This window comes from Aulonocara sp. 'chitande type north' Nkhata Bay, linkage group LG13 (assembly GCF_057382095.1).
Source record: "Aulonocara sp. 'chitande type north' Nkhata Bay isolate Kocher_YH1m ecotype deep benthic linkage group LG13, A_spYH_male_GT1.1, whole genome shotgun sequence".
Taxonomy (NCBI): Eukaryota; Metazoa; Chordata; class Actinopteri; order Cichliformes; family Cichlidae; genus Aulonocara; species Aulonocara sp. 'chitande type north' Nkhata Bay.
In genome coordinates this window covers 12,408,977-12,432,614 of record NC_141356.1, presented here as the reverse complement: position 1 = coordinate 12,432,614, position 23,638 = coordinate 12,408,977, and the positions used below count along the sequence as shown (strand labels likewise).

The window sequence follows — 23,638 nt, the reverse complement described above, 5'->3', positions numbered from 1 at the left end:
CATCACAACAGCCAGACTGACCCGGCTACATCACCATGGTATGGCAATCTCGACTCCACTCAACTGTAATCTGCGGCCGAGTCTCCGTCACTCTGCTGCAAACACTGAACACAACTTGATCTGTGTGGGTGGGCTGTGGGACAGGAAGCATTAAAATTTCCATGTTTCAGAAACAAACAGCAGCACTGAGCGTGCTCAAAGCCTGAAGCAGAGAGCACAGCGCCTCACTCTACCTGCTGGGCTGGTGTCTAAGGTGTTTGATGCGTTCCGGGGAGCAGAATCTTCCGGGTTAGGATCTTTGCTCCTGTTGACCTGGGTCACATCCTGCTGACTAGCTGTGTGCTGGACTTCCTGCTGCGCCGGTCTGGTGTCCACTTCAGACTCCGGACCCTGGACCTCAGCTGCGGGGCGTTCACAGAGGGCCTGGAGCTCTGAGGCAGCTCTGTCTGGCTCTGCTGGCTCCGGTTCTGGTCTGGTTCCAGCAGGTGGATGTGTGGGAGTCCGGACCTCCTCCCGAGGCTTCTCGGGAAAATCTGGCTTATCTTGGGCCGGTGACATCTGCGTGACCCCGGGGTGACCTGAAAAGGAGAACTTGATCAAACGAGCAGTAGTGACAAGAAAGTCTGCAGAAGTCCTGCCGGGCTCTCACCTTCGACCCCACCGTCCGGCTCTGCCCGTGGGCTTGTCTTCCTCAGCCTGCAGCCCTTCCTGATCTCGGCCAGCAGGTTGTCGACGGTGCATCCTTCGTCCCAATTGGCCATGTCTGTCCTAACTGCAGCACAGACACACGTTCCCCTGTGAGCTTAGCGCACGTGTCACAAACAACAGGTGAAAGCTGTCACTGCATCACCTGACAGCCTCACAGGTACAGCAGCATTTAATCTTTACAAACTTTCTTCTCGTCCTGATGCTCTCACATCATTTCCTTTAAATATTCAGCTGCTGATAAACTGTTGCAGAAAAATGTTGCTGATGTCAGCTATTGATTCTCGACCTGTCCGTCACCGGCCCTTCACATGTCTCACCTGTTCTCCACTTGCACTTGACCTGTCCTTCACCTGCCACACCTGGAGAGACAGGTGAGGGACACCTGTCTCTCCATTTAAGGAGGGAGGATTTAAGGTGAAATAATGGTGTCTGACTTGCTGATCTTTCTGGTGGGGGCTTCTTCTCTCAGTTTCCTCCCTTCCTCCAACCTCTTCCTCCTCTTCTCCTGCTCCCTGTGACCTTCGTTCTCCTGATCGAAGAATAAAAGGAACACACAGTTCAAACTTCAGCAGGCTAACCGGCCCCCCAGAGAGGGCGGAGCTTAACATTTACAGGGAAACAGGACTAATGTGTGGCAGCTACCACACTTTGTCACGGTTCAAGTCAGAGCCGATTGGCTGGCTGAGACATAGTTTAAATGACACATGCAAACGTGCGGCAGGGTATGAGTCCTGCAGACTGAGCCGCACTGCGATTGGCGCTGACCTTGAGGGTTCGAAGGAAGAGGTCTCTGAATGCCTTGATGGTGCTGAAGAGCTCTTCGAGGGAGAAGCTGCTGCTGTCCTCACAGAGGTAGGCGGACAGGTGCTTCCTCTGCTCCTCCACAGATGACAGCAGGAGTTGCAGCTGCTCAACAGCCTGCAGGCTCTCCTGGTAACACCACATAAGAACAACAGGTAAGTTCACCTGGAACAGCAGGTCTGTCCCACTAAAACGGTGTCAGTGAGTGTACAGACTGGATTTATCTGCCCGTAAAGGTGACAGCCTCATCCTGAGTGACTCACCTGTATGGTGGGACAGGTACTGCTCCTTCATGTCGTCAGATGAGGAGGAAACGCTCCTCTGAGTTTTTCAGCCGTTTGTTTAGAGTCTTTGTTTCAGACTGAATAGAGTCCAAGCTGAGCCTGCAGGTGGAGTCAGAGGGCAACATTTAACACCGCTGCAGGCGAAACACCTGAGCTACCACGTCACAGACTCCACCCAGCAGTCTGTACGTGACTGAACTCCTATATGTGTTTACCCAGCAGCCTTTGCACAGATCTCCAGGTCATCGGGCAGGTTGAGCAGGTCGGGGTGATTCTCTTCAGCCTCCTAAGGGTCACAAACAGCAGCAACTGAATTATTATGAGAATACTGCAGTATTCCCCAGTATTCGTAGTATTCCCAGCATTACCTGCAGGATGTGGTGCAGCAGCGTGACTCTCGACTTGTTGGCTTTGGTTTCGGTCAGAATTCTGACTTTAATCTCAGAATTCTGACTTTAATCTCAGAATTCTGACTTTTTTTTTTCTGAGATTAAAGTCAGAATTCTGACTTTAATCTCAGAATTCTGACTTTTTTTTTTCTGAGATTAAAGTCAGAATTCTGACTTTAATCTCAGAATTCTGACTTTAATCTCAGAATTCTGACTTTAATCTCAGAATTCTGAAAAAAGTCAGAATTCTGACTTTAATCTCAGAATTCTGACTTCTTTTTTTCAGAATTCTGAGATTAAAGTCAGAATTCTGACTTTAAAGTCAGAATTCTTTCCTTTTTTTTTTCCAGTGGCCCTAATCCTCTTCCGTAAAATACAGTGGAAATGGTGTGGAATTAAAAAACGCAAAGGCCACGAAATGGTCCCAGGTTCTACAGAGGGTTAAACACTTTGTTCTCCTGCAGGTCCAGTCCTGTCGCCACAGAAACAAGTCCTGACCCATGTACCTGGAACCATAGAAGAAGAATAAAATAATAAATGATATTTAAAAAAAGACCTTAAATCCCACAACATAAAAACATTTCGACCAATGAAATGCTTTAGAGTGAAGGACAGCAGTGAATCGCCGCTGACGTGGATTTATGCACAGCTGCAGGTGAGCTCACCTCACTGAAGGATGCATTTTTTCTTTTTCTTCAAACGCTTTCTTCCTGTGTGGCCTTCTGGAGATCAAAGAGAGGATACGATTGGTCGGTTTCTAGATATAAAGCTTATTTCATCATCAACACTAAAGGATGTTCTATCATCGTCTTGATGAGACCTTACAGCCTGAGCCTCAGCTCACCATGTCACAGGAAACACTAATGTTCAGGAACAGGAAGTGACCTCATAGACTCAGAGCTACATCACAACAGCCAGACTGACCCGGCTACATCACCATGGTATGGCAATCTCGACTCCACTCAACTGTAATCTGCGGCCGAGTCTCCGTCACTCTGCTGCAAACACTGAACACAACTTGATCTGTGTGGGTGGGCTGTGGGACAGGAAGCATTAAAATTTCCATGTTTCAGAAACAAACAGCAGCACTGAGCGTGCTCAAAGCCTGAAGCAGAGAGCACAGCGCCTCACTCTACCTGCTGGGCTGGTGTCTAAGGTGTTTGATGCGTTCCGGGGAGCAGAATCTTCCGGGTTAGGATCTTTGCTCCTGTTGACCTGGGTCACATCCTGCTGACTAGCTGTGTGCTGGACTTCCTGCTGCGCCGGTCTGGTGTCCACTTCAGACTCCGGACCCTGGACCTCAGCTGCGGGGCGTTCACAGAGGGCCTGGAGCTCTGAGGCAGCTCTGTCTGGCTCTGCTGGCTCCGGTTCTGGTCTGGTTCCAGCAGGTGGATGTGTGGGAGTCCGGACCTCCTCCCGAGGCTTCTCGGGAAAATCTGGCTTATCTTGGGCCGGTGACATCTGCGTGACCCCGGGGTGACCTGAAAAGGAGAACTTGATCAAACGAGCAGTAGTGACAAGAAAGTCTGCAGAAGTCCTGCCGGGCTCTCACCTTCGACCCCACCGTCCGGCTCTGCCCGTGGGCTTGTCTTCCTCAGCCTGCAGCCCTTCCTGATCTCGGCCAGCAGGTTGTCGACGGTGCATCCTTCGTCCCAATTGGCCATGTCTGTCCTAACTGCAGCACAGACACACGTTCCCCTGTGAGCTTAGCGCACGTGTCACAAACAACAGGTGAAAGCTGTCACTGCATCACCTGACAGCCTCACAGGTACAGCAGCATTTAATCTTTACAAACTTTCTTCTCGTCCTGATGCTCTCACATCATTTCCTTTAAATATTCAGCTGCTGATAAACTGTTGCAGAAAAATGTTGCTGATGTCAGCTATTGATTCTCGACCTGTCCGTCACCGGCCCTTCACATGTCTCACCTGTTCTCCACTTGCACTTGACCTGTCCTTCACCTGCCACACCTGGAGAGACAGGTGAGGGACACCTGTCTCTCCATTTAAGGAGGGAGGATTTAAGGTGAAATAATGGTGTCTGACTTGCTGATCTTTCTGGTGGGGGCTTCTTCTCTCAGTTTCCTCCCTTCCTCCAACCTCTTCCTCCTCTTCTCCTGCTCCCTGTGACCTTCGTTCTCCTGATCGAAGAATAAAAGGAACACACAGTTCAAACTTCAGCAGGCTAACCGGCCCCCCAGAGAGGGCGGAGCTTAACATTTACAGGGAAACAGGACTAATGTGTGGCAGCTACCACACTTTGTCACGGTTCAAGTCAGAGCCGATTGGCTGGCTGAGACATAGTTTAAATGACACATGCAAACGTGCGGCAGGGTATGAGTCCTGCAGACTGAGCCGCACTGCGATTGGCGCTGACCTTGAGGGTTCGAAGGAAGAGGTCTCTGAATGCCTTGATGGTGCTGAAGAGCTCTTCGAGGGAGAAGCTGCTGCTGTCCTCACAGAGGTAGGCGGACAGGTGCTTCCTCTGCTCCTCCACAGATGACAGCAGGAGTTGCAGCTGCTCAACAGCCTGCAGGCTCTCCTGGTAACACCACATAAGAACAACAGGTAAGTTCACCTGGAACAGCAGGTCTGTCCCACTAAAACGGTGTCAGTGAGTGTACAGACTGGATTTATCTGCCCGTAAAGGTGACAGCCTCATCCTGAGTGACTCACCTGTATGGTGGGACAGGTACTGCTCCTTCATGTCGTCAGATGAGGAGGAAACGCTCCTCTGAGTTTTTCAGCCGTTTGTTTAGAGTCTTTGTTTCAGACTGAATAGAGTCCAAGCTGAGCCTGCAGGTGGAGTCAGAGGGCAACATTTAACACCGCTGCAGGCGAAACACCTGAGCTACCACGTCACAGACTCCACCCAGCAGTCTGTACGTGACTGAACTCCTATATGTGTTTACCCAGCAGCCTTTGCACAGATCTCCAGGTCATCGGGCAGGTTGAGCAGGTCGGGGTGATTCTCTTCAGCCTCCTAAGGGTCACAAACAGCAGCAACTGAATTATTATGAGAATACTGCAGTATTCCCCAGTATTCGTAGTATTCCCAGCATTACCTGCAGGATGTGGTGCAGCAGCGTGACTCTCGACTTGTTGGCTTTGGTTTCGGTCAGAATTCTGACTTTAATCTCAGAATTCTGACTTTAATCTCAGAATTCTGACTTTTTTTTTTCTGAGATTAAAGTCAGAATTCTGACTTTAATCTCAGAATTCTGACTTTTTTTTTTCTGAGATTAAAGTCAGAATTCTGACTTTAATCTCAGAATTCTGACTTTAATCTCAGAATTCTGACTTTAATCTCAGAATTCTGAAAAAAGTCAGAATTCTGACTTTAATCTCAGAATTCTGACTTCTTTTTTTCAGAATTCTGAGATTAAAGTCAGAATTCTGACTTTAAAGTCAGAATTCTTTCCTTTTTTTTTTCCAGTGGCCCTAATCCTCTTCCGTAAAATACAGTGGAAATGGTGTGGAATTAAAAAACGCAAAGGCCACGAAATGGTCCCAGGTTCTACAGAGGGTTAAACACTTTGTTCTCCTGCAGGTCCAGTCCTGTCGCCACAGAAACAAGTCCTGACCCATGTACCTGGAACCATAGAAGAAGAATAAAATAATAAATGATATTTAAAAAAAGACCTTAAATCCCACAACATAAAAACATTTCGACCAATGAAATGCTTTAGAGTGAAGGACAGCAGTGAATCGCCGCTGACGTGGATTTATGCACAGCTGCAGGTGAGCTCACCTCACTGAAGGATGCATTTTTTCTTTTTCTTCAAACGCTTTCTTCCTGTGTGGCCTTCTGGAGATCAAAGAGAGGATACGATTGGTCGGTTTCTAGATATAAAGCTTATTTCATCATCAACACTAAAGGATGTTCTATCATCGTCTTGATGAGACCTTACAGCCTGAGCCTCAGCTCACCATGTCACAGGAAACACTAATGTTCAGGAACAGGAAGTGACCTCATAGACTCAGAGCTACATCACAACAGCCAGACTGACCCGGCTACATCACCATGGTATGGCAATCTCGACTCCACTCAACTGTAATCTGCGGCCGAGTCTCCGTCACTCTGCTGCAAACACTGAACACAACTTGATCTGTGTGGGTGGGCTGTGGGACAGGAAGCATTAAAATTTCCATGTTTCAGAAACAAACAGCAGCACTGAGCGTGCTCAAAGCCTGAAGCAGAGAGCACAGCGCCTCACTCTACCTGCTGGGCTGGTGTCTAAGGTGTTTGATGCGTTCCGGGGAGCAGAATCTTCCGGGTTAGGATCTTTGCTCCTGTTGACCTGGGTCACATCCTGCTGACTAGCTGTGTGCTGGACTTCCTGCTGCGCCGGTCTGGTGTCCACTTCAGACTCCGGACCCTGGACCTCAGCTGCGGGGCGTTCACAGAGGGCCTGGAGCTCTGAGGCAGCTCTGTCTGGCTCTGCTGGCTCCGGTTCTGGTCTGGTTCCAGCAGGTGGATGTGTGGGAGTCCGGACCTCCTCCCGAGGCTTCTCGGGAAAATCTGGCTTATCTTGGGCCGGTGACATCTGCGTGACCCCGGGGTGACCTGAAAAGGAGAACTTGATCAAACGAGCAGTAGTGACAAGAAAGTCTGCAGAAGTCCTGCCGGGCTCTCACCTTCGACCCCACCGTCCGGCTCTGCCCGTGGGCTTGTCTTCCTCAGCCTGCAGCCCTTCCTGATCTCGGCCAGCAGGTTGTCGACGGTGCATCCTTCGTCCCAATTGGCCATGTCTGTCCTAACTGCAGCACAGACACACGTTCCCCTGTGAGCTTAGCGCACGTGTCACAAACAACAGGTGAAAGCTGTCACTGCATCACCTGACAGCCTCACAGGTACAGCAGCATTTAATCTTTACAAACTTTCTTCTCGTCCTGATGCTCTCACATCATTTCCTTTAAATATTCAGCTGCTGATAAACTGTTGCAGAAAAATGTTGCTGATGTCAGCTATTGATTCTCGACCTGTCCGTCACCGGCCCTTCACATGTCTCACCTGTTCTCCACTTGCACTTGACCTGTCCTTCACCTGCCACACCTGGAGAGACAGGTGAGGGACACCTGTCTCTCCATTTAAGGAGGGAGGATTTAAGGTGAAATAATGGTGTCTGACTTACTGATCTTTCTGGTGGGGGCTTCTTCTCTCAGTTTCCTCCCTTCCTCCAACCTCTTCCTCCTCTTCTCCTGCTCCCTGTGACCTTCGTTCTCCTGATCGAAGAATAAAAGGAACACACAGTTCAAACTTCAGCAGGCTAACCGGCCCCCCAGAGAGGGCGGAGCTTAACATTTACAGGGAAACAGGACTAATGTGTGGCAGCTACCACACTTTGTCACGGTTCAAGTCAGAGCCGATTGGCTGGCTGAGACATAGTTTAAATGACACATGCAAACGTGCGGCAGGGTATGAGTCCTGCAGACTGAGCCGCACTGCGATTGGCGCTGACCTTGAGGGTTCGAAGGAAGAGGTCTCTGAATGCCTTGATGGTGCTGAAGAGCTCTTCGAGGGAGAAGCTGCTGCTGTCCTCACAGAGGTAGGCGGACAGGTGCTTCCTCTGCTCCTCCACAGATGACAGCAGGAGTTGCAGCTGCTCAACAGCCTGCAGGCTCTCCTGGTAACACCACATAAGAACAACAGGTAAGTTCACCTGGAACAGCAGGTCTGTCCCACTAAAACGGTGTCAGTGAGTGTACAGACTGGATTTATCTGCCCGTAAAGGTGACAGCCTCATCCTGAGTGACTCACCTGTATGGTGGACAGGTACTGCTCCTTCATGTCGTCAGATGAGGAGGAAACGCTCCTCTGAGTTTTTCAGCCGTTTGTTTAGAGTCTTTGTTTCAGACTGAATAGAGTCCAAGCTGAGCCTGCAGGTGGAGTCAGAGGGCAACATTTAACACCGCTGCAGGCGAAACACCTGAGCTACCACGTCACAGACTCCACCCAGCAGTCTGTACGTGACTGAACTCCTATATGTGTTTACCCAGCAGCCTTTGCACAGATCTCCAGGTCATCGGGCAGGTTGAGCAGGTCGGGGTGATTCTCTTCAGCCTCCTAAGGGTCACAAACAGCAGCAACTGAATTATTATGAGAATACTGCAGTATTCCCCAGTATTCGTAGTATTCCCAGCATTACCTGCAGGATGTGGTGCAGCAGCGTGACTCTCGACTTGTTGGCTTTGGTTTCGGTCAGAATTCTGACTTTAATCTCAGAATTCTGACTTTAATCTCAGAATTCTGACTTTTTTTTTTTCTGAGATTAAAGTCAGAATTCTGACTTTAATCTCAGAATTCTGACTTTAATCTCAGAATTCTGACTTTTTTTTTTTCTGAGATTAAAGTCAGAATTCTGACTTTAATCTCAGAATTCTGACTTTTTTTTTTTCTGAGATTAAAGTCAGAATTCTGACTTTAATCTCAGAATTCTGACTTTAATCTCAGAATTCTGACTTTTTTTTTTCTGAGATTAAAGTCAGAATTCTGACTTTAATCTCAGAATTCTGACTTTAATCTCAGAATTCTGACTTTAATCTCAGAATTCTGACTTTAATCTCAGAATTCTGACTTTAATCTCAGAATTCTGACTTTTTTTTTTCTGAGATTAAAGTCAGAATTCTGACTTTAATCTCAGAATTCTGACTTTAATCTCAGAATTCTGACTTTAATCTCAGAATTCTGACTTTAATCTCAGAATTCTGACTTTTTTTTTTCTGAGATTAAAGTCAGAATTCTGACTTTAATCTCAGAATTCTGACTTTAATCTCAGAATTCTGACTTTAATCTCAGAATTCTGACTTTAATCTCAGAATTCTGACTTTTTTTTTTCTGAGATTAAAGTCAGAATTCTGACTTTAATCTCAGAATTCTGACTTTAATCTCAGAATTCTGACTTTAATCTCAGAATTCTGAAAAAAGTCAGGATTCTGAAAAAAGTCAGGATTCTGACTTTAATCTCAGAATTCTGACTTCTTTTTTTCAGAATTCTGAGATTAAAGTCAGAATTCTGACTTTAATCTCAGAATTCTGACTTTAAAGTCAGAATTCTTTCCTTTTTTTTTTCCAGTGGCCCTAATCCTCTTCCGTAAAACACAGTGGAAATGGTGTGGAATTAAAAAACGCAAAGGCCACGAAATGGTCCCAGGTTCTACAGAGGGTTAAACACTTTGTTCTCCTGCAGGTCCAGTCCTGTCGCCACAGAAACAAGTCCTGACCCATGTACCTGGAACCATAGAAGAAGAATAAAATAATAAATGATATTTAAAAAAAGACCTTAAATCCCACAACATAAAAACATTTCGACCAATGAAATGCTTTAGAGTGAAGGACAGCAGTGAATCGCCGCTGACGTGGATTTATGCACAGCTGCAGGTGAGCTCACCTCACTGAAGGATGCATTTTTTCTTTTTCTTCAAACGCTTTCTTCCTGTGTGGCCTTCTGGAGATCAAAGAGAGGATACGATTGGTCGGTTTCTAGATATAAAGCTTATTTCATCATCAACACTAAAGGATGTTCTATCATCGTCTTGATGAGACCTTACAGCCTGAGCCTCAGCTCACCATGTCACAGGAAACACTAATGTTCAGGAACAGGAAGTGACCTCATAGACTCAGAGCTACATCACAACAGCCAGACTGACCCGGCTACATCACCATGGTATGGCAATCTCGACTCCACTCAACTGTAATCTGCGGCCGAGTCTCCGTCACTCTGCTGCAAACACTGAACACAACTTGATCTGTGTGGGTGGGCTGTGGGACAGGAAGCATTAAAATTTCCATGTTTCAGAAACAAACAGCAGCACTGAGCGTGCTCAAAGCCTGAAGCAGAGAGCACAGCGCCTCACTCTACCTGCTGGGCTGGTGTCTAAGGTGTTTGATGCGTTCCGGGGAGCAGAATCTTCCGGGTTAGGATCTTTGCTCCTGTTGACCTGGGTCACATCCTGCTGACTAGCTGTGTGCTGGACTTCCTGCTGCGCCGGTCTGGTGTCCACTTCAGACTCCGGACCCTGGACCTCAGCTGCGGGGCGTTCACAGAGGGCCTGGAGCTCTGAGGCAGCTCTGTCTGGCTCTGCTGGCTCCGGTTCTGGTCTGGTTCCAGCAGGTGGATGTGTGGGAGTCCGGACCTCCTCCCGAGGCTTCTCGGGAAAATCTGGCTTATCTTGGGCCGGTGACATCTGCGTGACCCCGGGGTGACCTGAAAAGGAGAACTTGATCAAACGAGCAGTAGTGACAAGAAAGTCTGCAGAAGTCCTGCCGGGCTCTCACCTTCGACCCCACCGTCCGGCTCTGCCCGTGGGCTTGTCTTCCTCAGCCTGCAGCCCTTCCTGATCTCGGCCAGCAGGTTGTCGACGGTGCATCCTTCGTCCCAATTGGCCATGTCTGTCCTAACTGCAGCACAGACACACGTTCCCCTGTGAGCTTAGCGCACGTGTCACAAACAACAGGTGAAAGCTGTCACTGCATCACCTGACAGCCTCACAGGTACAGCAGCATTTAATCTTTACAAACTTTCTTCTCGTCCTGATGCTCTCACATCATTTCCTTTAAATATTCAGCTGCTGATAAACTGTTGCAGAAAAATGTTGCTGATGTCAGCTATTGATTCTCGACCTGTCCGTCACCGGCCCTTCACATGTCTCACCTGTTCTCCACTTGCACTTGACCTGTCCTTCACCTGCCACACCTGGAGAGACAGGTGAGGGACACCTGTCTCTCCATTTAAGGAGGGAGGATTTAAGGTGAAATAATGGTGTCTGACTTACTGATCTTTCTGGTGGGGGCTTCTTCTCTCAGTTTCCTCCCTTCCTCCAACCTCTTCCTCCTCTTCTCCTGCTCCCTGTGACCTTCGTTCTCCTGATCGAAGAATAAAAGGAACACACAGTTCAAACTTCAGCAGGCTAACCGGCCCCCCAGAGAGGGCGGAGCTTAACATTTACAGGGAAACAGGACTAATGTGTGGCAGCTACCACACTTTGTCACGGTTCAAGTCAGAGCCGATTGGCTGGCTGAGACATAGTTTAAATGACACATGCAAACGTGCGGCAGGGTATGAGTCCTGCAGACTGAGCCGCACTGCGATTGGCGCTGACCTTGAGGGTTCGAAGGAAGAGGTCTCTGAATGCCTTGATGGTGCTGAAGAGCTCTTCGAGGGAGAAGCTGCTGCTGTCCTCACAGAGGTAGGCGGACAGGTGCTTCCTCTGCTCCTCCACAGATGACAGCAGGAGTTGCAGCTGCTCAACAGCCTGCAGGCTCTCCTGGTAACACCACATAAGAACAACAGGTAAGTTCACCTGGAACAGCAGGTCTGTCCCACTAAAACGGTGTCAGTGAGTGTACAGACTGGATTTATCTGCCCGTAAAGGTGACAGCCTCATCCTGAGTGACTCACCTGTATGGTGGACAGGTACTGCTCCTTCATGTCGTCAGATGAGGAGGAAACGCTCCTCTGAGTTTTTCAGCCGTTTGTTTAGAGTCTTTGTTTCAGACTGAATAGAGTCCAAGCTGAGCCTGCAGGTGGAGTCAGAGGGCAACATTTAACACCGCTGCAGGCGAAACACCTGAGCTACCACGTCACAGACTCCACCCAGCAGTCTGTACGTGACTGAACTCCTATATGTGTTTACCCAGCAGCCTTTGCACAGATCTCCAGGTCATCGGGCAGGTTGAGCAGGTCGGGGTGATTCTCTTCAGCCTCCTAAGGGTCACAAACAGCAGCAACTGAATTATTATGAGAATACTGCAGTATTCCCCAGTATTCGTAGTATTCCCAGCATTACCTGCAGGATGTGGTGCAGCAGCGTGACTCTCGACTTGTTGGCTTTGGTTTCGGTCAGAATTCTGACTTTAATCTCAGAATTCTGACTTTAATCTCAGAATTCTGACTTTTTTTTTTTCTGAGATTAAAGTCAGAATTCTGACTTTAATCTCAGAATTCTGACTTTAATCTCAGAATTCTGACTTTTTTTTTTTCTGAGATTAAAGTCAGAATTCTGACTTTAATCTCAGAATTCTGACTTTTTTTTTTTCTGAGATTAAAGTCAGAATTCTGACTTTAATCTCAGAATTCTGACTTTAATCTCAGAATTCTGACTTTTTTTTTTCTGAGATTAAAGTCAGAATTCTGACTTTAATCTCAGAATTCTGACTTTAATCTCAGAATTCTGACTTTAATCTCAGAATTCTGACTTTAATCTCAGAATTCTGACTTTAATCTCAGAATTCTGACTTTTTTTTTTCTGAGATTAAAGTCAGAATTCTGACTTTAATCTCAGAATTCTGACTTTAATCTCAGAATTCTGACTTTAATCTCAGAATTCTGACTTTAATCTCAGAATTCTGACTTTTTTTTTTCTGAGATTAAAGTCAGAATTCTGACTTTAATCTCAGAATTCTGACTTTAATCTCAGAATTCTGACTTTAATCTCAGAATTCTGACTTTAATCTCAGAATTCTGACTTTTTTTTTTCTGAGATTAAAGTCAGAATTCTGACTTTAATCTCAGAATTCTGACTTTAATCTCAGAATTCTGACTTTAATCTCAGAATTCTGAAAAAAGTCAGGATTCTGAAAAAAGTCAGGATTCTGACTTTAATCTCAGAATTCTGACTTCTTTTTTTCAGAATTCTGAGATTAAAGTCAGAATTCTGACTTTAATCTCAGAATTCTGACTTTAAAGTCAGAATTCTTTCCTTTTTTTTTTCCAGTGGCCCTAATCCTCTTCCGTAAAACACAGTGGAAATGGTGTGGAATTAAAAAACGCAAAGGCCACGAAATGGTCCCAGGTTCTACAGAGGGTTAAACACTTTGTTCTCCTGCAGGTCCAGTCCTGTCGCCACAGAAACAAGTCCTGACCCATGTACCTGGAACCATAGAAGAAGAATAAAATAATAAATGATATTTAAAAAAAGACCTTAAATCCCACAACATAAAAACATTTCGACCAATGAAATGCTTTAGAGTGAAGGACAGCAGTGAATCGCCGCTGACGTGGATTTATGCACAGCTGCAGGTGAGCTCACCTCACTGAAGGATGCATTTTTTCTTTTTCTTCAAACGCTTTCTTCCTGTGTGGCCTTCTGGAGATCAAAGAGAGGATACGATTGGTCGGTTTCTAGATATAAAGCTTATTTCATCATCAACACTAAAGGATGTTCTATCATCGTCTTGATGAGACCTTACAGCCTGAGCCTCAGCTCACCATGTCACAGGAAACACTAATGTTCAGGAACAGGAAGTGACCTCATAGACTCAGAGCTACATCACAACAGCCAGACTGACCCGGCTACATCACCATGGTATGGCAATCTCGACTCCACTCAACTGTAATCTGCGGCCGAGTCTCCGTCACTCTGCTGCAAACACTGAACACAACTTGATCTGTGTGGGTGGGCTGTGGGACAGGAAGCATTAAAATTTCCATGTTTCAGAAACAAACAGCAGCACTGAGCGTGCTCAAAGCCTGAAGCAGAGAGCACAGCGCCTCACTCTACCTGCTGGGCTGGTGTCTAAGGTGTTTGATGCGTTCCGGGGAGCAGAATCTTCCGGGTTAGGATCTTTGCTCCTGTTGACCTGGGTCACATCCTGCTGACTAGCTGTGTGCTGGACTTCCTGCTGCGCCGGTCTGGTGTCCACTTCAGACTCCGGACCCTGGACCTCAGCTGCGGGGCGTTCACAGAGGGCCTGGAGCTCTGAGGCAGCTCTGTCTGGCTCTGCTGGCTCCGGTTCTGGTCTGGTTCCAGCAGGTGGATGTGTGGGAGTCCGGACCTCCTCCCGAGGCTTCTCGGGAAAATCTGGCTTATCTTGGGCCGGTGACATCTGCGTGACCCCGGGGTGACCTGAAAAGGAGAACTTGATCAAACGAGCAGTAGTGACAAGAAAGTCTGCAGAAGTCCTGCCGGGCTCTCACCTTCGACCCCACCGTCCGGCTCTGCCCGTGGGCTTGTCTTCCTCAGCCTGCAGCCCTTCCTGATCTCGGCCAGCAGGTTGTCGACGGTGCATCCTTCGTCCCAATTGGCCATGTCTGTCCTAACTGCAGCACAGACACACGTTCCCCTGTGAGCTTAGCGCACGTGTCACAAACAACAGGTGAAAGCTGTCACTGCATCACCTGACAGCCTCACAGGTACAGCAGCATTTAATCTTTACAAACTTTCTTCTCGTCCTGATGCTCTCACATCATTTCCTTTAAATATTCAGCTGCTGATAAACTGTTGCAGAAAAATGTTGCTGATGTCAGCTATTGATTCTCGACCTGTCCGTCACCGGCCCTTCACATGTCTCACCTGTTCTCCACTTGCACTTGACCTGTCCTTCACCTGCCACACCTGGAGAGACAGGTGAGGGACACCTGTCTCTCCATTTAAGGAGGGAGGATTTAAGGTGAAATAATGGTGTCTGACTTGCTGATCTTTCTGGTGGGGGCTTCTTCTCTCAGTTTCCTCCCTTCCTCCAACCTCTTCCTCCTCTTCTCCTGCTCCCTGTGACCTTCGTTCTCCTGATCGAAGAATAAAAGGAACACACAGTTCAAACTTCAGCAGGCTAACCGGCCCCCCAGAGAGGGCGGAGCTTAACATTTACAGGGAAACAGGACTAATGTGTGGCAGCTACCACACTTTGTCACGGTTCAAGTCAGAGCCGATTGGCTGGCTGAGACATAGTTTAAATGACACATGCAAACGTGCGGCAGGGTATGAGTCCTGCAGACTGAGCCGCACTGCGATTGGCGCTGACCTTGAGGGTTCGAAGGAAGAGGTCTCTGAATGCCTTGATGGTGCTGAAGAGCTCTTCGAGGGAGAAGCTGCTGCTGTCCTCACAGAGGTAGGCGGACAGGTGCTTCCTCTGCTCCTCCACAGATGACAGCAGGAGTTGCAGCTGCTCAACAGCCTGCAGGCTCTCCTGGTAACACCACATAAGAACAACAGGTAAGTTCACCTGGAACAGCAGGTCTGTCCCACTAAAACGGTGTCAGTGAGTGTACAGACTGGATTTATCTGCCCGTAAAGGTGACAGCCTCATCCTGAGTGACTCACCTGTATGGTGGACAGGTACTGCTCCTTCATGTCGTCAGATGAGGAGGAAACGCTCCTCTGAGTTTTTCAGCCGTTTGTTTAGAGTCTTTGTTTCAGACTGAATAGAGTCCAAGCTGAGCCTGCAGGTGGAGTCAGAGGGCAACATTTAACACCGCTGCAGGCGAAACACCTGAGCTACCACGTCACAGACTCCACCCAGCAGTCTGTACGTGACTGAACTCCTATATGTGTTTACCCAGCAGCCTTTGCACAGATCTCCAGGTCATCGGGCAGGTTGAGCAGGTCGGGGTGATTCTCTTCAGCCTCCTAAGGGTCACAAACAGCAGCAACTGAATTATTATGAGAATACTGCAGTATTCCCCAGTATTCGTAGTATTCCCAGCATTACCTGCAGGATGTGGTGCAGCAGCGTGACTCTCGACTTGTTGGCTTTGGTTTCGGTCAGAATTCTGACTTTAATCTCAGAATTCTGACTTTTTTTTTTTCTGAGATTAAAGTCAGAATTCTGACTTTAATCTCAGAATTCTGACTTTTTTTTTTCTGAGATTAAAGTCAGAATTCTGACTTTAATCTCAGAATTCTGACTTTAATCTCAGAATTCTGACTTTAATCTCAGAATTCTGACTTTAATCTCAGAATTCTGACTTTAATCTCAGAATTCTGAAAAAAGTCAGGATTCTGAAAAAAGTCAGGATTCTGACTTTAATCTCAGAATTCTGAAAAAAGTCAGAATTCTGACTTTAATCTCAGAATTCTGACTTTAATCTCAGAATTCTGACTTTAATCTCAGAATTCTGACTTTAATCTCAGAATTCTGAAAAAAGTCAGGATTCTGAAAAAAGTCAGAATTCTGACTTTAATCTCAGAATTCTTTCCTTTTTTTTTTCCAGTGGCCCTAATCCTCTTCCGTAAAACACAGTGGAAATGGTGTGGAATTAAAAAACGCAAAGGCCACGAAATGGTCCCAGGTTCTACAGAGGGTTAAACACTTTGTTCTCCTGCAGGTCCAGTCCTGTCGCCACAGAAACAAGTCCTGACCCATGTACCTGGAACCATAGAAGAAGAATAAAATAATAAATGATATTTAAAAAAAGACCTTAAATCCCACAACATAAAAACATTTCGACCAATGAAATGCTTTAGAGTGAAGGACAGCAGTGAATCGCCGCTGACGTGGATTTATGCACAGCTGCAGGTGAGCTCACCTCACTGAAGGATGCATTTTTTCTTTTTCTTCAAACGCTTTCTTCCTGTGTGGCCTTCTGGAGATCAAAGAGAGGATACGATTGGTCGGTTTCTAGATATAAAGCTTATTTCATCATCAACACTAAAGGATGTTCTATCATCGTCTTGATGAGACCTTACAGCCTGAGCCTCAGCTCACCATGTCACAGGAAACACTAATGTTCAGGAACAGGAAGTGACCTCATAGACTCAGAGCTACATCACAACAGCCAGACTGACCCGGCTACATCACCATGGTATGGCAATCTCGACTCCACTCAACTGTAATCTGCGGCCGAGTCTCCGTCACTCTGCTGCAAACACTGAACACAACTTGATCTGTGTGGGTGGGCTGTGGGACAGGAAGCATTAAAATTTCCATGTTTCAGAAACAAACAGCAGCACTGAGCGTGCTCAAAGCCTGAAGCAGAGAGCACAGCGCCTCACTCTACCTGCTGGGCTGGTGTCTAAGGTGTTTGATGCGTTCCGGGGAGCAGAATCTTCCGGGTTAGGATCTTTGCTCCTGTTGACCTGGGTCACATCCTGCTGACTAGCTGTGTGCTGGACTTCCTGCTGCGCCGGTCTGGTGTCCACTTCAGACTCCGGACCCTGGACCTCAGCTGCGGGGCGTTCACAGAGGGCCTGGAGCTCTGAGGCAGCTCTGTCTGGCTCTGCTGGCTCCGGTTCTGGTCTGGTTCCAGCAGGTGGATGTGTGGGAGTCCGGACCTCCTCCCGAGGCTTCTCGGGAAAATCTGGCTTATCTTGGGCCGGTGACATCTGCGTGACCCCGGGGTGACCTGAAAAGGAGAACTTGATCAAACGAGCAGTAGTGACAAGAAAGTCTGCAGAAGTCCTGCCGGGCTCTCACCTTCGACCCCACCGTCCGGCTCTGCCCGTGGGCTTGTCTTCCTCAGCCTGCAGCCCTTCCTGATCTCGGCCAGCAGGTTGTCGACGGTGCATCCTTCGTCCCAATTGGCCATGTCTGTCCTAACTGCAGCACAGACACACGTTCCCCTGTGAGCTTAGCGCACGTGTCACAAACAACAGGTGAAAGCTGTCACTGCATCACCTGACAGCCTCACAGGTACAGCAGCATTTAATCTTTACAAACTTTCTTCTCGTCCTGATGCTCTCACATCATTTCCTTTAAATATTCAGCTGCTGATAAACTGTTGCAGAAAAATGTTGCTGATGTCAGCTATTGATTCTCGACCTGTCCGTCACCGGCCCTTCACATGTCTCACCTGTTCTCCACTTGCACTTGACCTGTCCTTCACCTGCCACACCTGGAGAGACAGGTGAGGGACACCTGTCTCTCCATTTAAGGAGGGAGGATTTAAGGTGAAATAATGGTGTCTGACTTGCTGATCTTTCTGGTGGGGGCTTCTTCTCTCAGTTTCCTCCCTTCCTCCAACCTCTTCCTCCTCTTCTCCTGCTCCCTGTGACCTTCGTTCTCCTGATCGAAGAATAAAAGGAACACACAGTTCAAACTTCAGCAGGCTAACCGGCCCCCCAGAGAGGGCGGAGCTTAACATTTACAGGGAAACAGGACTAATGTGTGGCAGCTACCACACTTTGTCACGGTTCAAGTCAGAGCCGATTGGCTGGCTGAGACATAGTTTAAATGACACATGCAAACGTGCGGCAGGGTATGAGTCCTGCAGACTGAGCCGCACTGCGATTGGCGCTGACCTTGAGGGTTCGAAGGAAGAGGTCTCTGAATGCCTTGATGGTGCTGAAGAGCTCTTCGAGGGAGAAGCTGCTGCTGTCCTCACAGAGGTAGGCGGACAGGTGCTTCCTCTGCTCCTCCACAGATGACAGCAGGAGTTGCAGCTGCTCAACAGCCTGCAGGCTCTCCTGGTAACACCACATAAGAACAACAGGTAAGTTCACCTGGAACAGCAGGTCTGTCCCACTAAAACGGTGTCAGTGAGTGTACAGACTGGATTTATCTGCCCGTAAAGGTGACAGCCTCATCCTGAGTGACTCACCTGTATGGTGGGACAGGTACTGCTCCTTCATGTCGTCAGATGAGGAGGAAACGCTCCTCTGAGTTTTTCAGCCGTTTGTTTAGAGTCTTTGTTTCAGACTGAATAGAGTCCAAGCTGAGCCTGCAGGTGGAGTCAGAGGGCAACATTTAACACCGCTGCAGGCGAAACACCTGAGCTACCACGTCACAGACTCCACCCAGCAGTCTGTACGTGACTGAACTCCTATATGTGTTTACCCAGCAGCCTTTGCACAGATCTCCAGGTCATCGGGCAGGTTGAGCAGGTCGGGGTGATTCTCTTCAGCCTCCTAAGGGTCACAAACAGCAGCAACTGAATTATTATGAGAATACTGCAGTATTCCCCAGTATTCGTAGTATTCCCAGCATTACCTGCAGGATGTGGTGCAGCAGCGTGACTCTCGACTTGTTGGCTTTGGTTTCGGTCAGAATTCTGACTTTAATCTCAGAATTCTGACTTTAATCTCAGAATTCTGACTTTTTTTTTTCTGAGATTAAAGTCAGAATTCTGACTTTAATCTCAGAATTCTGACTTTTTTTTTTCTGAGATTAAAGTCAGAATTCTGACTTTAATCTCAGAATTCTGACTTTAATCTCAGAATTCTGACTTTAATCTCAGAATTCTGAAAAAAGTCAGAATTCTGACTTTAATCTCAGAATTCTGACTTCTTTTTTTCAGAATTCTGAGATTAAAGTCAGAATTCTGACTTTAAAGTCAGAATTCTTTCCTTTTTTTTTTCCAGTGGCCCTAATCCTCTTCCGTAAAATACAGTGGAAATGGTGTGGAATTAAAAAACGCAAAGGCCACGAAATGGTCCCAGGTTCTACAGAGGGTTAAACACTTTGTTCTCCTGCAGGTCCAGTCCTGTCGCCACAGAAACAAGTCCTGACCCATGTACCTGGAACCATAGAAGAAGAATAAAATAATAAATGATATTTAAAAAAAGACCTTAAATCCCACAACATAAAAACATTTCGACCAATGAAATGCTTTAGAGTGAAGGACAGCAGTGAATCGCCGCTGACGTGGATTTATGCACAGCTGCAGGTGAGCTCACCTCACTGAAGGATGCATTTTTTCTTTTTCTTCAAACGCTTTCTTCCTGTGTGGCCTTCTGGAGATCAAAGAGAGGATACGATTGGTCGGTTTCTAGATATAAAGCTTATTTCATCATCAACACTAAAGGATGTTCTATCATCGTCTTGATGAGACCTTACAGCCTGAGCCTCAGCTCACCATGTCACAGGAAACACTAATGTTCAGGAACAGGAAGTGACCTCATAGACTCAGAGCTACATCACAACAGCCAGACTGACCCGGCTACATCACCATGGTATGGCAATCTCGACTCCACTCAACTGTAATCTGCGGCCGAGTCTCCGTCACTCTGCTGCAAACACTGAACACAACTTGATCTGTGTGGGTGGGCTGTGGGACAGGAAGCATTAAAATTTCCATGTTTCAGAAACAAACAGCAGCACTGAGCGTGCTCAAAGCCTGAAGCAGAGAGCACAGCGCCTCACTCTACCTGCTGGGCTGGTGTCTAAGGTGTTTGATGCGTTCCGGGGAGCAGAATCTTCCGGGTTAGGATCTTTGCTCCTGTTGACCTGGGTCACATCCTGCTGACTAGCTGTGTGCTGGACTTCCTGCTGCGCCGGTCTGGTGTCCACTTCAGACTCCGGACCCTGGACCTCAGCTGCGGGGCGTTCACAGAGGGCCTGGAGCTCTGAGGCAGCTCTGTCTGGCTCTGCTGGCTCCGGTTCTGGTCTGGTTCCAGCAGGTGGATGTGTGGGAGTCCGGACCTCCTCCCGAGGCTTCTCGGGAAAATCTGGCTTATCTTGGGCCGGTGACATCTGCGTGACCCCGGGGTGACCTGAAAAGGAGAACTTGATCAAACGAGCAGTAGTGACAAGAAAGTCTGCAGAAGTCCTGCCGGGCTCTCACCTTCGACCCCACCGTCCGGCTCTGCCCGTGGGCTTGTCTTCCTCAGCCTGCAGCCCTTCCTGATCTCGGCCAGCAGGTTGTCGACGGTGCATCCTTCGTCCCAATTGGCCATGTCTGTCCTAACTGCAGCACAGACACACGTTCCCCTGTGAGCTTAGCGCACGTGTCACAAACAACAGGTGAAAGCTGTCACTGCATCACCTGACAGCCTCACAGGTACAGCAGCATTTAATCTTTACAAACTTTCTTCTCGTCCTGATGCTCTCACATCATTTCCTTTAAATATTCAGCTGCTGATAAACTGTTGCAGAAAAATGTTGCTGATGTCAGCTATTGATTCTCGACCTGTCCGTCACCGGCCCTTCACATGTCTCACCTGTTCTCCACTTGCACTTGACCTGTCCTTCACCTGCCACACCTGGAGAGACAGGTGAGGGACACCTGTCTCTCCATTTAAGGAGGGAGGATTTAAGGTGAAATAATGGTGTCTGACTTGCTGATCTTTCTGGTGGGGGCTTCTTCTCTCAGTTTCCTCCCTTCCTCCAACCTCTTCCTCCTCTTCTCCTGCTCCCTGTGACCTTCGTTCTCCTGATCGAAGAATAAAAGGAACACACAGTTCAAACTTCAGCAGGCTAACCGGCCCCCCAGAGAGGGCGGAGCTTAACATTTACAGGGAAACAGGACTAATGTGTGGCAGCTACCACACTTTGTCACGGTTCAAGTCAGAGCCGATTGGCTGGCTGAGACATAGTTTAAATGACACATGCAAACGTGCGGCAGGGTATGAGTCCTGCAGACTGAGCCGCACTGCGATTGGCGCTGACCTTGAGGGTTCGAAGGAAGAGGTCTCTGAATGCCTTGATGGTGCTGAAGAGCTCTTCGAGGGAGAAGCTGCTGCTGTCCTCACAGAGGTAGGCGGACAGGTGCTTCCTCTGCTCCTCCACAGATGACAGCAGGAGTTGCAGCTGCTCAACAGCCTGCAGGCTCTCCTGGTAACACCACATAAGAACAACAGGTAAGTTCACCTGGAACAGCAGGTCTGTCCCACTAAAACGGTGTCAGTGAGTGTACAGACTGGATTTATCTGCCCGTAAAGGTGACAGCCTCATCCTGAGTGACTCACCTGTATGGTGGACAGGTACTGCTCCTTCATGTCGTCAGATGAGGAGGAAACGCTCCTCTGAGTTTTTCAGCCGTTTGTTTAGAGTCTTTGTTTCAGACTGAATAGAGTCCAAGCTGAGCCTGCAGGTGGAGTCAGAGGGCAACATTTAACACCGCTGCAGGCGAAACACCTGAGCTACCACGTCACAGACTCCACCCAGCAGTCTGTACGTGACTGAACTCCTATATGTGTTTACCCAGCAGCCTTTGCACAGATCTCCAGGTCATCGGGCAGGTTGAGCAGGTCGGGGTGATTCTCTTCAGCCTCCTAAGGGTCACAAACAGCAGCAACTGAATTATTATGAGAATACTGCAGTATTCCCCAGTATTCGTAGTATTCCCAGCATTACCTGCAGGATGTGGTGCAGCAGCGTGACTCTCGACTTGTTGGCTTTGGTTTCGGTCAGAATTCTGACTTTAATCTCAGAATTCTGACTTTAATCTCAGAATTCTGACTTTTTTTTTTTCTGAGATTAAAGTCAGAATTCTGACTTTAATCTCAGAATTCTGACTTTAATCTCAGAATTCTGACTTTTTTTTTTTCTGAGATTAAAGTCAGAATTCTGACTTTAATCTCAGAATTCTGACTTTTTTTTTTTCTGAGATTAAAGTCAGAATTCTGACTTTAATCTCAGAATTCTGACTTTAATCTCAGAATTCTGACTTTTTTTTTTCTGAGATTAAAGTCAGAATTCTGACTTTAATCTCAGAATTCTGACTTTAATCTCAGAATTCTGACTTTAATCTCAGAATTCTGACTTTTTTTTTTCTGAGATTAAAGTCAGAATTCTGACTTTAATCTCAGAATTCTGACTTTAATCTCAGAATTCTGACTTTAATCTCAGAATTCTGACTTTAATCTCAGAATTCTGACTTTTTTTTTTCTGAGATTAAAGTCAGAATTCTGACTTTAATCTCAGAATTCTGACTTTAATCTCAGAATTCTGACTTTAATCTCAGAATTCTGACTTTAATCTCAGAATTCTGACTTTTTTTTTTCTGAGATTAAAGTCAGAATTCTGACTTTAATCTCAGAATTCTGACTTTAATCTCAGAATTCTGACTTTAATCTCAGAATTCTGAAAAAAGTCAGGATTCTGAAAAAAGTCAGGATTCTGACTTTAATCTCAGAATTCTGACTTCTTTTTTTCAGAATTCTGAGATTAAAGTCAGAATTCTGACTTTAATCTCAGAATTCTGACTTTAAAGTCAGAATTCTTTCCTTTTTTTTTTTCCAGTGGCCCTAATCCTCTTCCGTAAAACACAGTGGAAATGGTGTGGAATTAAAAAACGCAAAGGCCACGAAATGGTCCCAGGTTCTACAGAGGGTTAAACACTTTGTTCTCCTGCAGGTCCAGTCCTGTCGCCACAGAAACAAGTCCTGACCCATGTACCTGGAACCATAGAAGAAGAATAAAATAATAAATGATATTTAAAAAAAGACCTTAAATCCCACAACATAAAAACATTTCGACCAATGAAATGCTTTAGAGTGAAGGACAGCAGTGAATCGCCGCTGACGTGGATTTATGCACAGCTGCAGGTGAGCTCACCTCACTGAAGGATGCATTTTTTCTTTTTCTTCAAACGCTTTCTTCCTGTGTGGCCTTCTGGAGATCAAAGAGAGGATACGATTGGTCGGTTTCTAGATATAAAGCTTATTTCATCATCAACACTAAAGGATGTTCTATCATCGTCTTGATGAGACCTTACAGCCTGAGCCTCAGCTCACCATGTCACAGGAAACACTAATGTTCAGGAACAGGAAGTGACCTCATAGACTCAGAGCTACATCACAACAGCCAGACTGACCCGGCTACATCACCATGGTATGGCAATCTCGACTCCACTCAACTGTAATCTGCGGCCGAGTCTCCGTCACTCTGCTGCAAACACTGAACACAACTTGATCTGTGTGGGTGGGCTGTGGGACAGGAAGCATTAAAATTTCCATGTTTCAGAAACAAACAGCAGCACTGAGCGTGCTCAAAGCCTGAAGCAGAGAGCACAGCGCCTCACTCTACCTGCTGGGCTGGTGTCTAAGGTGTTTGATGCGTTCCGGGGAGCAGAATCTTCCG

The 23,638-nt window shown here is 47.2% G+C and overlaps 7 protein-coding genes across 7 annotated transcripts; all 7 read right to left on the bottom strand.

Annotated features, from left to right (window-relative positions):
• Positions 1-596: 596 nt before the first annotated feature.
• Positions 597-1,803, bottom strand: LOC147315771 (inverted formin-2-like). The gene is made up of 4 exons (XM_086258165.1): positions 1,784-1,803; positions 1,474-1,648; positions 1,147-1,237; positions 597-772 (listed from the first exon to the last, which is right to left on the bottom strand). The coding sequence occupies exons 1-4, from the start codon at positions 1,801-1,803 to the stop codon at positions 597-599; spliced, it is 462 nt and encodes a 153-aa protein (XP_086114291.1).
• A 1,878-nt stretch (positions 1,804-3,681) lies between these two features.
• On the bottom strand, positions 3,682-4,888 carry LOC147315770 (inverted formin-2-like). The gene is made up of 4 exons (XM_086258164.1): positions 4,869-4,888; positions 4,559-4,733; positions 4,232-4,322; positions 3,682-3,857 (listed from the first exon to the last, which is right to left on the bottom strand). Exons 1-4 carry the CDS (start codon positions 4,886-4,888, stop codon positions 3,682-3,684), a joined length of 462 nt encoding a protein of 153 aa, XP_086114290.1.
• Positions 4,889-6,766: 1,878 nt separating this feature from the next.
• LOC147315769 (inverted formin-2-like) lies at positions 6,767-8,381 on the bottom strand. The gene is made up of 6 exons (XM_086258036.1): positions 8,331-8,381; positions 8,178-8,248; positions 7,943-8,061; positions 7,644-7,808; positions 7,317-7,407; positions 6,767-6,942 (listed from the first exon to the last, which is right to left on the bottom strand). Exons 3-6 carry the CDS (start codon positions 7,970-7,972, stop codon positions 6,767-6,769), a joined length of 462 nt encoding a protein of 153 aa, XP_086114162.1. The 5' UTR covers positions 7,973-8,061; positions 8,178-8,248; positions 8,331-8,381.
• A 2,025-nt stretch (positions 8,382-10,406) lies between these two features.
• Positions 10,407-12,021, bottom strand: LOC147315768 (inverted formin-2-like). The gene is made up of 6 exons (XM_086258035.1): positions 11,971-12,021; positions 11,818-11,888; positions 11,583-11,701; positions 11,284-11,448; positions 10,957-11,047; positions 10,407-10,582 (listed from the first exon to the last, which is right to left on the bottom strand). The coding sequence occupies exons 3-6, from the start codon at positions 11,610-11,612 to the stop codon at positions 10,407-10,409; spliced, it is 462 nt and encodes a 153-aa protein (XP_086114161.1). The 5' UTR covers positions 11,613-11,701; positions 11,818-11,888; positions 11,971-12,021.
• Positions 12,022-14,046: 2,025 nt separating this feature from the next.
• Positions 14,047-15,661, bottom strand: LOC147315767 (inverted formin-2-like). The gene is made up of 6 exons (XM_086258034.1): positions 15,611-15,661; positions 15,458-15,528; positions 15,223-15,341; positions 14,924-15,088; positions 14,597-14,687; positions 14,047-14,222 (listed from the first exon to the last, which is right to left on the bottom strand). The coding sequence occupies exons 3-6, from the start codon at positions 15,250-15,252 to the stop codon at positions 14,047-14,049; spliced, it is 462 nt and encodes a 153-aa protein (XP_086114160.1). The 5' UTR covers positions 15,253-15,341; positions 15,458-15,528; positions 15,611-15,661.
• A 1,600-nt stretch (positions 15,662-17,261) lies between these two features.
• On the bottom strand, positions 17,262-18,468 carry LOC147315766 (inverted formin-2-like). The gene is made up of 4 exons (XM_086258163.1): positions 18,449-18,468; positions 18,139-18,313; positions 17,812-17,902; positions 17,262-17,437 (listed from the first exon to the last, which is right to left on the bottom strand). Exons 1-4 carry the CDS (start codon positions 18,466-18,468, stop codon positions 17,262-17,264), a joined length of 462 nt encoding a protein of 153 aa, XP_086114289.1.
• A 1,878-nt stretch (positions 18,469-20,346) lies between these two features.
• Positions 20,347-21,961, bottom strand: LOC147315765 (inverted formin-2-like). The gene is made up of 6 exons (XM_086258033.1): positions 21,911-21,961; positions 21,758-21,828; positions 21,523-21,641; positions 21,224-21,388; positions 20,897-20,987; positions 20,347-20,522 (listed from the first exon to the last, which is right to left on the bottom strand). The coding sequence occupies exons 3-6, from the start codon at positions 21,550-21,552 to the stop codon at positions 20,347-20,349; spliced, it is 462 nt and encodes a 153-aa protein (XP_086114159.1). The 5' UTR covers positions 21,553-21,641; positions 21,758-21,828; positions 21,911-21,961.
• Positions 21,962-23,638: the final 1,677 nt, after the last annotated feature.